Here is a 13,077-nt window from a genome sequence, read left to right on the forward strand (position 1 = left end):
GGTTAAGGTCAGAATAGAACCTTATTTCTTTTGGAGATGATCGCATAATATTTAGGAGTTGAAATGGACCAAGAACTGAAAATTTCCAGTTGCTCTACAGGTCACAACTATAGACTAATCGAAGCGAAAGTTTGATGGCCATCGGATAATATTTAGTGGTAGAAATAGACCATAGCATTTGTGATAAATAAAAGTCAAATTTTCCATTAAACCGCGGAATATTTTTAGTCCCGGCGAAATCACAAATAGACGAACAGGTCAATTCTGACCGTTACGTGGATGCTGATAGTAAATATATCGGATATATATAGCGAAATATATACAATGTATATATACAATGGAAGGGGATCTTAGCTAGAATGCTTATGTCTCAAAAATGGTTGGACCGATTTTGACAAATTTTTTCAATTCAGAATTGCATAAAAGTATAAAATCTAAAAAAAATCGCGTAAAAAGATGCAAATAATAATGTTCATATAGATTTTGTAGTATTTTGGAAAATTTTGTTATTTTTTCATTTATTTTATCGCATGCGATTTTTTCAATTTGACTTATAACATTGAAGTGTATATTTTGTAATATTTTTTCACTTCCAATCCATGCTGGAGTTATTATATACAGATTGCAATTATCATCCAATCCTCACGAAAATTTTCACAAGTTAGGCTCAGATGGGTTAGGCCTATTGTTTTGAAAGATGTCCGGGGTTGAAATTGACCAACAACTAAAAATTATCCTGATATTGCAGCCGTTACAAAGATCACAAATAGAAACCAAAGGACACGAAATTTCGCATGAAGACAGAGTTTAAGACAGCGGGAAGAAAGTTCCACTACCTAAAAATAATAACATTTCCATTCTACCGAAACGCCGAAAATAATTTACAGGCGAAATCCAAAATACGCAAAATGCGAACTTCTGGCTTTTTATACTGATATCGTTGACGAATATAGCCAAATATCGTAGATAAGCAATTAAGAGATAATCGCAAAATATTTAAGGGTTCAAATGAACCAAAAACAGGAAAAAATTCATGATCACACAATTGAAATCAATCGACACGTTTGAGAAGAGAGTTAAGGACAGGAAAGAATTCTAGCATTTTGGGTGACCATTGGATTATATTTAACTGTAAAACGGACCACAAGAACTAACAGCACGACGGAGTGCGTAAATAACAGCCAAATGTCCCTGGTCAAAAAGCTGAGGATATTATCTTGGCAGTATTCTATGACATAATTTCAAAAGCGGAATCTTGCAAAATGAATTTGGACATAAGGGGGCTTCTAACATATTAAAGTGTTGTAGGGTTTCACATGGTCGGCCCCGCACGGCTATAGCCTTTGCTTACTTATTTTTGTTTAATTTTACCCATATATTGGATTTTTAGTCATACATAGATTTTATCCTTTCTGATAGCGGGCCATTTCGAATTGATGAGAATTATGAAATTCAGTCCAGAGGTTCTTGACTTTTAAGCAGAATAACTAACATCTAATTCTTTTACATAAATATCGTACCTATTTTGCAACATATCCGATATGTTGTTTATCAGCATCACTCTAATGGTCAGAAGTGACCTTTTAGTGTATTTGCACTTTCATCGGGATTAAAAAAATCGAGGTTTAGTGGAATTTTTTGTATTTTTTAATGTGAAAGTTATTGTTTATTTTATCCTCTAAATATTATCCGATGACGGTCGGTAGGCCTCTGTCTTGTCCTTGACTGTATAACGTTGGTTTTATTATTACAACGATTGGTTTTATATGTGCAGGACCAATATTTTAAGCTGTTACATAATTTTTGCCTCAATCAAACTTATAAAAACGTGATAAAAACCAATCATATTTGAATCAAAGCATATCATATTATTTAAAAATCGAAACATAATAAGAAAATGGTTACGCCACAGTGTTCAAGATTTTTTTCTTTTTTTGCCATATTTATGTTATGGCTCTGCTGGTCACAACCAAGTTTTTCAAATTTTACTATTATATTATTCAATGTCTTTCTTTTGTCCTCCCTTTCCTAATTTCTTCTGTCTAATGATTATGACCACTTTTGGACAGTTTATTTTGCTAAGTACTTGATAAATAGTTTACGTTTAGGGAAATCAAGCATGGCATCATGCCTCATTGTTTGACAGATCAAGTCTATTAAATCAACTAGTCCCAAAAGGACAACTTAAATCTTCATCCTCAATATAGTTTTATTTTAATGTCTGTCGCTCATACCCTGCCATATGCACGTCTCATATATCTGTCTGTCCATCTGATAGACAGATAGGCAGACAGTCTGTCTCTCTTTAGTCATTTCTGCGTCGGTATATTAAAATTCATTTTATTTTGTATTTTCGTATGTTTATTTGTTTGTTTGTTTGTTCATTTGGTTGGATGTTTGTTCGTTTGTTGTGCTTCTGACATTTTTGCTCTGCACCATTACTTACCACTTAAATATGTTATAAAATCCGTATTCTTGTCATTTTTTATCTCACGTTTTACCACATTTGCTTTGGGCCATGAATGTTGATGTAAGTATTTCGTGGCCAGCGCTGAAGCGTACGATGTAATATCAGCGTATGGCGACTGCTCCTGCTCCGGATGCTGCTGCTCCTGCTTGAGGCCCATAGCGACAGCATGATGTTGCTGCTGTTGTATAATTAAAACAAATGCCACAAGTAGATTAAATAACCAGATACAGTTAATGTCACACATTGTCCATTTCACAATAATGCCGACACGTTCAAAAATTAAAATTTGCTTTTCACAGACAAATGCCAAATACAAATATACGTTTCGATATCTTCTGGTCGGCGCTTGTATGTGTGTGTATGCGTGCGCGTATTTGTTATAGACTCAAAATGATATATCACTAGTATTTACTCTTCACAGATACCAATACAATAATTGTACGTTATATCGATTCGCGTTTTCCGTTCCCAAAACGTAGACGTAGACACAGACTTCACAAATGGCAATGCAACATTACGCACGTTCGCGACATATCGCTTGAGGCATTGTTACTTTTACACGTTGTGACAATGAAAGGTGAAAATGGCAATACGAATGACAGCCCAACACGTTCAATTTAAATTAAAATTTATTATACAACTGTGAGCGCGCGTACGCTGCCGGAACACACGCGTTTTCTATTGACACCGGAGGGCGGGGGAGTGTGCCACACAGCGTATGATTAATGAACCTCAACAGCTTGTTGGTTGCTATAGCGAACTTTGATTCTCTTCTTCCCGGCTTATGGAGATGTTTTGGTTAAAGCCATGTTAATGTCATACAATTTGTAGATTTTTTTTAATTCTTTTGGGAATTCTTCAGTTCGGTTTTTTTTGCTGGAATCTGAAAGAAAAATAAATTTGTATTTTAAATATTTGAATATGGATAAAAAGGATCAGAGAGATATTGAAATATATAAAATGTATCAATGGTAAATGTTGTTTTATGGTCAATCGTATTCTACATCAAAAAGTTGTCCTTTGTCCTCCTCTCTATACCAAATTGTGTAGTAGTATTTTCAAAATTTCCACGTCATATCAAAAAAATCAAATGTTTTCTAATTCTACTTCTTTTTTATACTGCCATGCCTGTCTAAGAGATCCCATGCGGAATCGTGGCGGATTTCACCACCTATAATGAAGCTGACCCTGAAGCTGTTTAGAAGCGGAATATACAGAAAATTTGGTTGTCCTAAATTCCCTCACTATTCCCTCCACCATTCTAAGGAGGGTATATTAACCTTGTCATATTGTTTGTAACTCTTCAAAATACTCATGTTAGACCCTACACAGTATATACATTCTGGATCAGCGTAAAATTCTAGGTTGATTTAGCGATGTTGGCCTATCTGTCTATTGTTATGACGCTATCTTTCGAAAGAATTCAGATAGAAGGCTCAAAAATTTGTACACCTGTGTATTTTGCCAGCAAGCGGGTTAAGTTCGTAAATGGGCCATGTCGGTCCACTTTTTATTATAACGGTACTTCCTGATATTCAGTATTTTGGTGACTTTAGCGACATTGTTCACCGGAATTGTTTCAATTTTCGTATTTGAAGATCTTAGTGGGTACTACAGTCTAGGATAGAAACTTGTCTATGCAGATCCACGTCTTTGTATAGCCCCCACAAAACAGCACCTCCCTTTATTCGGTATTATGTTGATTTTAGAGACTTTATTTATTTCGTGTTTTAAGTTCATAATGGGTACTACAGCCTATCTTAAAAACTATATATGAAGGCCTACGTCCTCGTATAGCCCCCCTCCCAATATTTTTATAATTTTAGAGATATTATAGACCGGAATTGTTTCAAATGTCGTATTTAAAGTTCGTAATGCTTAGTACAATCTATGACAGAAAATTTTCCATGCAGACCCACGCCTTCGTATTTCTCCCATATAACGGTACCATCCAACATTCGATATTATTATGATTTTAGAGACATAGACCGGAAATGTTGCAAATTTGGCATTTGAAGTAACTACAGCCTATGAAAAAATTCCATATGAGATCCACGTACTCGTATAGCCACCAAATAACGATTTTCATTTAAATATTTTTCGAAATTAGTTTGATATGATTCAGGTTCCTGACAAATGGTGGAGGGTATAAAAAGTTTAACCCGGCCGAACGTAACTGCTTTTTATACCCTCAGCCATATGACATTTAATACGGCCAAAACGTATCTAATCGGAATAACGATTCTGGAGCCTAGGTCTCTTTGGACCAATTTTGTTTTAGAAGACTTTGAGTAGATCTAGTGATGTCCGTCCGTCGGTTCGTCCGTATGTCTTTCAGGATGCAGCGCATGATAATTCTCGAAGGGAGCATCCGATTTGGGCCAAACTTTGTACATCGTAATATTATTATCAAATTTGGATTGAGTTCGGAGATGTGAAATATCGGACCACTCCTTCTGGTACCACCCCACAAAAATTGGAAATTTTCAAAAAAAAATATTTTTCTGCAAAGAAAGAGAAAGGATAATCCGATCCGACTCCAACTTTGCAAATCCTAATATTTCCATCAGTGCTACGTCAGGTATGAAAATGGACAATATCTGTCTAATCCATCAAGTACCTCATCCACAAAATTTAGATTAATTATGACTTTTATAAAATGTGACGTCCGATTGTCTTCAAATTATGCACATCGCAATAATTTTAATATTTCATGGTCCGGTATGAAGATGGAATGTATTGGTCCACTTTCTGGTACCTGCCCCACAAAGGGTCAACATTTTTAATAATATATGAAGCTCATATATCGTGAAAATAACATCCAATTCCATTCAGACTTGACACATCTCAATATTTTTATTAACACAAGATCTCTCATAAAGATGGCAGAGATCGGACCGTTCCTACCCCACACCTAACCCACAAAGGATCTAAGTTTTGTATAACCAGAACAAACATAAAATCCAAAATAAGCATCCGGCTCTCTCCATATTTCGCACATCTTATTATTTCTACTAACACAAGATCCGCTGTGTAACAAGATATATCGGTCTACTCCTTCTGTTAAAGGTCACAATTTTGAATATCCACGAAGCTTATAAAACGCGAAATTGCCACCCAAATTTGGTACATCTCAATATTTCCATCAATACAAGATTTGTTCTAAATATGGTAGAGATCAGACCATTTCTTCTGGTACCACCCCCACATAGGGTTCAAGATTTTGAAATTCAAAACGCCCAAAGAAAGCAAAATAAAAATCCAACTATCTTCAAACTTGATACACACAAACATTTTCGTTATCTCAAGATCTGTTGTGAAGATGGTGTATATCTGTGAATAGCTTCTGGTTCCTTACCCACATAGGCTTCAAATTTTTAATTGTTTTGAAATTTTTAATTGAAACAAGTCAGCGATTCTTTACAACCAGAAACCTGAGATGAGTGTGGAATTTATGATTTCGCATAATTTTTTTTTTTTAATTTTCCCCCTACAAATATTTTTATCTGTATTGGATGCAGTATTAAAATGGAGAACTTCTGTCGACTATATCTGGTACCATACGCAAATTTTAAAATTTTCAAAAAATTATCACAAATCTCATATAAAGTGAAGGAAGTGACCAATTTTGTCCCAATCTAAGCATAAAAGTATAAAGTAGATCCCAAAGTACCTTAGAAGAATTAAAATATATTAAAAACACATTGAGGCTACTCTATGCTTCCATTCTAAGTGAAAATCTCCTTTATAACTTCGGAACAAAAGAAATTTCTATATCTAAAATTTACCACAAAAAATATCATAAATATTGTAGAGTTCTGGATAACTTCAAGAATCATTGGTATAAAAATGGGCCAAGTCAAAGTCGACGTTACATCGGATCTATACCGCAATTAATTGGAAATTTTAACAGAAACCGCAAAACTTTCAAAAAACGGAGTCGTGACAGGAAAAAAAATAAACGAATATTAAATTTATTAATTCGAAAAAAAAATTCTATTCATTGGAAAACGAAATTCCAACCATTTTATGATCGACTAATTTGCAGAAAACAACTAAATCATCTAATTTTCTACAATACTACCTACAATACAATACTAACATTATATGTACAGATTTTTCCCCTTACGTATTTTGCTTTCTCATCCACGAATTTTTACGGAATTCCAAACCCTCATTGGCAATCGAATGAATAAATTACTATTTGCTTTTTCAACGAACCATTGGATTCTAGGCAACAACAAACACAACTACGAACCAACAAATATTTACGCCCCATGGACATTTAACACTTATTGAGAATACCTTTGTTTCACTGTAAGTTTTAACCAACCAATGAAGTAGAGTTTCACTTTTACTTCGTTTTGCTTCCGGTCTTAAGTTTGTTTTGTGTTATTTTCTCACTTTGTGTTTTTTTGTTTTGTGAACTATACAATCCTCAAATCTCCAGGTGGTAATTTGTGATGAAAACTTACAACGTGACACAATTGTTGGCCAAAGGATATTTTCGTGTTGTTGTTTTTTTTATTTTTTTTTCTTGCAGGTAGGTATAATGTTTTTGCCCGGAGCCCGGTGACCACGTGACTTTAGTAAGAAGACATTTTTGTGTCAATTCACACTTTGTTTTGTCATTTCATTCGTTATTACTGTGGCAACATATTTTGAAGTTTTTTTGTTTGTTGTAGTGAATGTTTGATGTAAATGTTTATGGGGAAATTAAAAATTTATACGAAGTTTGTTTTTTTTTTGGTTTAGGTCGTTGAGTTTTATGCGTATTCAGGTAGAGAAACGTGTGAAGGACAAAGTTTTACGAAAAAAAAAAAATATTTGTAATATGAAGTCGAATTAAATTCTACATTTATGACAGAGAATTACAAAATAAAAATTGGAGTATAAAAACTGGGATTAAGACAATTATAATAAAAATCTACTCATTATTATATTTGATATTATATTAAGGACAAAGTCTGCATATTTAAGAAGAATTAGAATTTAATCTTTAATGTATCCCAATGTGTTCTAAATCTAAAATATGTAGTTGAAAATGACAGAAAACCCAGACATACTAAATATCTTAAATATAGAGAGAAAAACTGCAGACTGCAACAATAGGGTCTGCAAATTAAAAAAATAAACTACTTACTCCATGCACCATAAAATTTGCAACACTTCCAAATGTTGTTTTAGATATTAAGGAGCAGGGTAAAATTCCATTTTAATTTTGCCTTTTCCGTTTGTCTACTCTCGAAATCAAATAAATACATCTTTGACATTTTGAACAGACATAAATTAATATTATTCCCAGAATTTTTCGTATTGAAAATGGTATATATGGATCCACGTTCAGAATGAGTTTCAGAATTTTTACCTTTTCGTTTCTTTTTGAGTGGATTGGCGCCGCTGGCCCCTTGTTTAAGTTTTGAAAAATGTAGTATCCAATGAAGGGACATTCAAACAGACCATGAACATTTCTGAATAACAATCAGTCCTATCATTCATTCCGCATTTATGTGTCACTGGCTGACTGTTAAATTTTTGGGGGGGAGGTAGCAGAAGGAAAAGTTCGTTCTATCCGTTCCTCATACCTGATCTGTTGTTGATAGAAATATTGGGATGTGGGAAATATAAAGACAATAGGTCCCTTATATAACATTTTATAATAGTTATTATTATTCATAAAGTTAACCCGTTCTCGGGGAGGTATTAGAAGGAGTGGGCCCATCTTATTCAAAATTTTGACCCTTTGTGGGGGAGGTACCAGAAAATGTGAGCCGGTATATCCCATTTTCGAAACTTAAAAATAATCTCATGCATATTTTGCATTTTATGAGCGTTTTAGATACTCCATATTTTGACCCTTTGTGGAGGAGGTACCAGACGGAATGGTCTGCTATTCTCCATCTTTACACCAGATTTTTTAATGGTAAAAGTATTGGAATGTTTGAAATTTGAAGAGAATCTGCAGTATATTTCTCATTTTATGATTGTTTTAGGTTTAGATTTGGACCCTTTGTGGGGAGGTACAAGCAGGAATAGTCCCAATCATGCGCCAATGCAAATATCACGATTTGCAAAGTTTGAACAAAATCAGATTATCCGCTCTTTACCTATGCGGTAAATTATTTTCTATGAACATTTTTACCTTTTATGGGGGGCACCAGAAGGAGCCATACCATAGCCATACAGCTGAGGGTATATAAAGTGAGTGGAGTTTGTCCATAGTATCAAAGTTCGAATAAGGACTATAAAGATATACTGGTTGACATTGGACCCATATACCACCTAATTGAGTTTTATCTGTGGATTTATGCGTATTATCCGCCTAAACTGGATATAACCATAATGTGGAACGTTAATGATCGATAGTAATTTCGTATTTTTTCTTCACAGAGAAGACTTTCTCTTTGGTATAGTGCAAATATTACTCTATCATCTGATAATTGATTTTTTTAGGACTTTAACCACAATTTGTTACCGATTTTACTCAATTTGCAATTTCCAATGGAATTATGCATCTCATTACTGGGTTCAAATACGAAGGACACTGCGACAATGCCGCACTAAATACCTTTTGTAATTGTGCTGTTACAATTCGCCCAATATATTTAAGTTATTTTTAAGGTATATACTATAATGTTGCACTTATACTATAATGTTGCAATTATTAAATAGAACCAAAGTTTCGAAAACTCCACATGTTATGGTACTTTTAAATTCCATTTAGGCTTAACTGAACTAAATGGATGGTACAACACTGTGGTCAGGTTATTTTTATAACCTACACCACAAGGTGGTCAGGGTATTATGTCTTTGTGCATTTGTTTGTAACAGGTAAAAGGAAACGAGATAGACCCATAGTTCCTTTTGATGATAGGCATAGAATCACATTCTGAGTCGATTTATGCATGTCCGCCCGTCCGTCCGTCTGTCCATGTATTTTTGTAAACAAAGTACAGTTCACATTTATTGTCCTATCCAGATGAAATTTTGCACAAATCATTTGTTTGGCTCAAGGACTAACCCTATTGAAATTGGTCAAAATTTAGATATATCGGGCAAAATTTAGATATAGCTCCCATATATATCTTCGTCCGATTTGCCTTTTATTGTGCACCAAACGTGTAATATCAGTCCGAATTGTATGAAAATTGGCACTGAATCTAGAAGCTAGTATGTCAAATTTGGTGAAGATCGGTTCAGATATAGCTATAGCTCTCATATATCCGATTTGTCATATTTTTTACCCACAGCCGTAATATGCACTCCAACGAGTGCATACACACGATATTCAGGGAAATATATCAAATACAGCTCAGAAATATCTTTGTCAAATTTTATCGAGATCGGTTCCGATTTGGATATAGCTCCTATATATAGTTTTATCCTATTTCAAATGAATTGTGCACCAAATGGGCAATACAAGTCCGAATTTAAAAGATACAAATGCTTCGGCATATTTAGTTTGAACTTTAAATTATCATTATAATCATACAGTGTATGATTGAATTCTCCCATAAAAACTTTTAATTGTTATGCGCAGCTCTACTAAGTTAGCAAAGTGGTGTATCAGTATCAGGGCCCCGGCCGACTTTAAGACTTTCTTTACTGGTTTGTCTTTGTATTTGTTTGCAACAGAGAGAATTAGGCGAGATACACCCATAGATTATTTTGATCATATTCTAAGTCGATTTATTGCTATCAGTCCGTCCACCCATCTGTCTGCACATGTATTTAAAAACAAAGTACAGGTGGTATTTATTGTCCCATTTAGATGAATATTTTCACAAATCATTTGTTCGGCTCACATGAGTTAGTCTATTCAAATTGGAGATAATTGGTCAAAATTTAAAAATAACTCTTAAAAATCTTCGTCCGAGTTTTTTTAAGCACCAAATATGTAATATTACTCCGAATAGCATGGAATTTGGCACGTTTGACCAAATTAAGCCTACAAGCAAGCATGTTAAATTTTGTGAAAATCAGTTGAAATATATAAATGTTTTTTATCAGTTTTTTTTTTTTTTAATATAAATCACATTGTTGCCTTAAAGCTATTTTGACAGTATTATTTGGTAAATCATCATGAATAGGGTAACTCCAGAACAACGCTTCCAATTCGTGGAAATTTTAGGAGAAAAAGGAGTTCAATTAAAAATGTTTATAGAGCAATTCGTGAATTTTATTGTGCACAGATTCGTCCGACTAAGGCCATCATAAAGAACGTAATTACTGAATTTCTGTCCACATTATTACTTTCGGATGCCAAGTCACTCTGTACAGATGAAAATATTGCTGTCGTTGGGGCCAGAATCATTGGACCTTATTTTTTGGAAATCGACATAAAATAAATGTTTGTTGCCAAAACTTCAAGATATGGACAGGAGAAATGGACCGGCGACTTGGCCTTCTCGTTCGTGTGACTTGACGCCACACGATTATTTATTGTAATTGGATAAAGCCGTAACGATTTACAAATGTTTGAAACGGTAGTCAAACATTGGTGGCCGAAATTATATTTAAATGTTAAATGACATTTGGCTTGTGTTTCGTTCTGCTTTCAAATCAGCAAACTCCTCGAAAACACCCTTTATGTATTTATCCTATTTTAAGTTTATTGTGCACCAAATGGTCAATATCAGCCCAAATTAAATAAATTTTGGGACATGGCAATGAATTTAGCCCGTCTGTGAAATTTGGTGGAAATCGGTTCAGATATAGCTATAGATCCCATATATATCCGGTTTTTTATTTAAGTCCCTCACACTCGTAAAATGCAGCCCACAAGAAAAAGGTTTGGTATCTGATAAAACATAAAAATATCTCTGCTAATTTTTTTAGAGAGCGGTTCAGATAGCTCCCACATAATTCTTCATCTGATTTTATGTTTAATGCGCACCAAAAGTACAAGATCAGCTCAAATAGGATGGATTGTGGTGAAAATCAATTCAGCCACAAATGCTTCTGCCAAATTTAGTGCAAATCAATTTACAGTAGGATAAACCTTTCACATATAATAGATTTTTTCGATTTTTAATTATAAATGCTTGAAAGTTATAATACACATTCTAAAACGATTATAGTTGGTATGATCTACTTCACATATATTCCCACTAAAAACGATAATTTGTTACGAGCGGCTCAACTATATAAGCATACTTGTTTTGGGTCTCATAGAGTCGAACCCGTTCGACTGTCGATCGTTTTTACTTTACTTGTTTTACTAGGTCTTTGTCGATTAAATCTAGAGTTAACTCACTTCACTACACATTGCTAATGAATATTCAAATTTCCTCAGAGATATAACGCGGTAATGCCGAAATCATTTCCATAATATATTTTTATTTTTTTTTTTTTTTTTTGTAAAGCCAAGTTTTTGACAAAAATGCGGTATTTTAAGTTTTTTTTTTTTTTTTTTTTTTTTTTTTTTGTTTTTAAATCTTATTTTGTATTTTTTCGTATTGATATTTGTAGAATGCAAGAACTAAGAAAATAGTATAAGGAGTTAAAAATTCTCCTAAAGCGATTAAAGAAAAACTACATTATTAACAAATGGATTTCACTTTTTATTCGAACACAAATTATTTTCTCTGGAAATATAAATAACTACTTTATAACTACCTTTTCCAATTAAGTTTGATTTTATTGAGAAAGTTTTTCTCTCCTTTTTAGTTTATTTTATTATTTTTCATTAATTAATTTATTCCAATTTTCGGTATGAATCCTTTATTCAAAATTTTTTTTTACTCGCAAAAGTTTGCACTTGTTTTCTTTGCGTAAAAATTTTCACATCGATTTTTTTTCTGCGCTCTTCTTCTTTTCACTTTAATTCCATAAAGTTTTTATGGCAAAAATTGGACTGAACCTTGTGGCGTATGATTCATAATTATTATTGCTACTTTATAGTTTGGTAACAAGTTTCAATAAATTACGCCAGCCATGTCTAACTTTTTTTTCGCTTTGTAACACCTTGTTAAACAGGTTCCACACAAAAACACACAATTGTTGCTGTTTCAATTTCACGAGCCGACAAAAAGAACCAGAAAGGAAACTATGACTGGCAAGAAAACGATAAAAATTTAAGACGATGTTAATATTTAAAGGACTTGCACTTTAATAAAATTTTCGATATTTATTTATACGTTTTTTCAATTCTTGTACGTTTTGAATATGGAGTATCTGCTCCTGGATTTTTTTATATATTTTTTTTTTTTATTTTCAAGCACTGATTTTTCTTTTTCTTCCTTTATGAAAATCATTCAATTGATTGTGACGGTATCCATTTGATGCGTTTGGTTTTGAGGGTTTTCCGAGAGCGACCATACGTTTAGCGTGTTTAAATGGCAACTGACTTAAAGTCCTTCCACAACATGCTAATATATATCCCATGGTATTGTCCATAGTAGCCGCTATTTGAGTGTTTCAATTCCATTTTTTCCAACAATTGTGGCTGTGGGTTTGCCTGTGTGTTCTTGGCCACGACTAACACTTGTATGCTAGCGTTATCCTCTTACATCCACATGAACACATGTTTTGCGGCATTCTATCGGCCTGGAATATTACCCATTTCGTTTTATGTCAACAGAGAACATTTTTGCCATAGCATATCC

At 33.6% G+C, this 13,077-nt stretch overlaps 1 protein-coding gene across 1 annotated transcript in view; it reads right to left on the bottom strand.

The window, feature by feature from the left end:
• Positions 1–12,820, bottom strand: part of LOC101893712 (uncharacterized) — a 200,713-nt gene extending 187,893 nt beyond the window's left edge. The window contains exons 1-2 of the mRNA XM_059120814.1: positions 12,089–12,820; positions 2,447–3,353 (exon numbers count right to left, since the gene is read on the bottom strand). Of these exons, the coding sequence (XP_058976797.1) occupies positions 2,447–2,714 (268 nt within the window). The 5' untranslated portion in view covers positions 2,715–3,353; positions 12,089–12,820. The remainder of the gene's footprint in view (positions 1–2,446; positions 3,354–12,088) is intronic.
• Between the last annotated feature and the right edge of the window lie 257 nt (positions 12,821–13,077).

Source organism: Musca domestica, unplaced genomic scaffold (genome assembly GCF_030504385.1).
Source record: "Musca domestica strain aabys unplaced genomic scaffold, Musca_domestica.polishedcontigs.V.1.1 18, whole genome shotgun sequence".
Lineage (NCBI taxonomy): Eukaryota > Metazoa > Arthropoda > Insecta > Diptera > Muscidae > Musca > Musca domestica.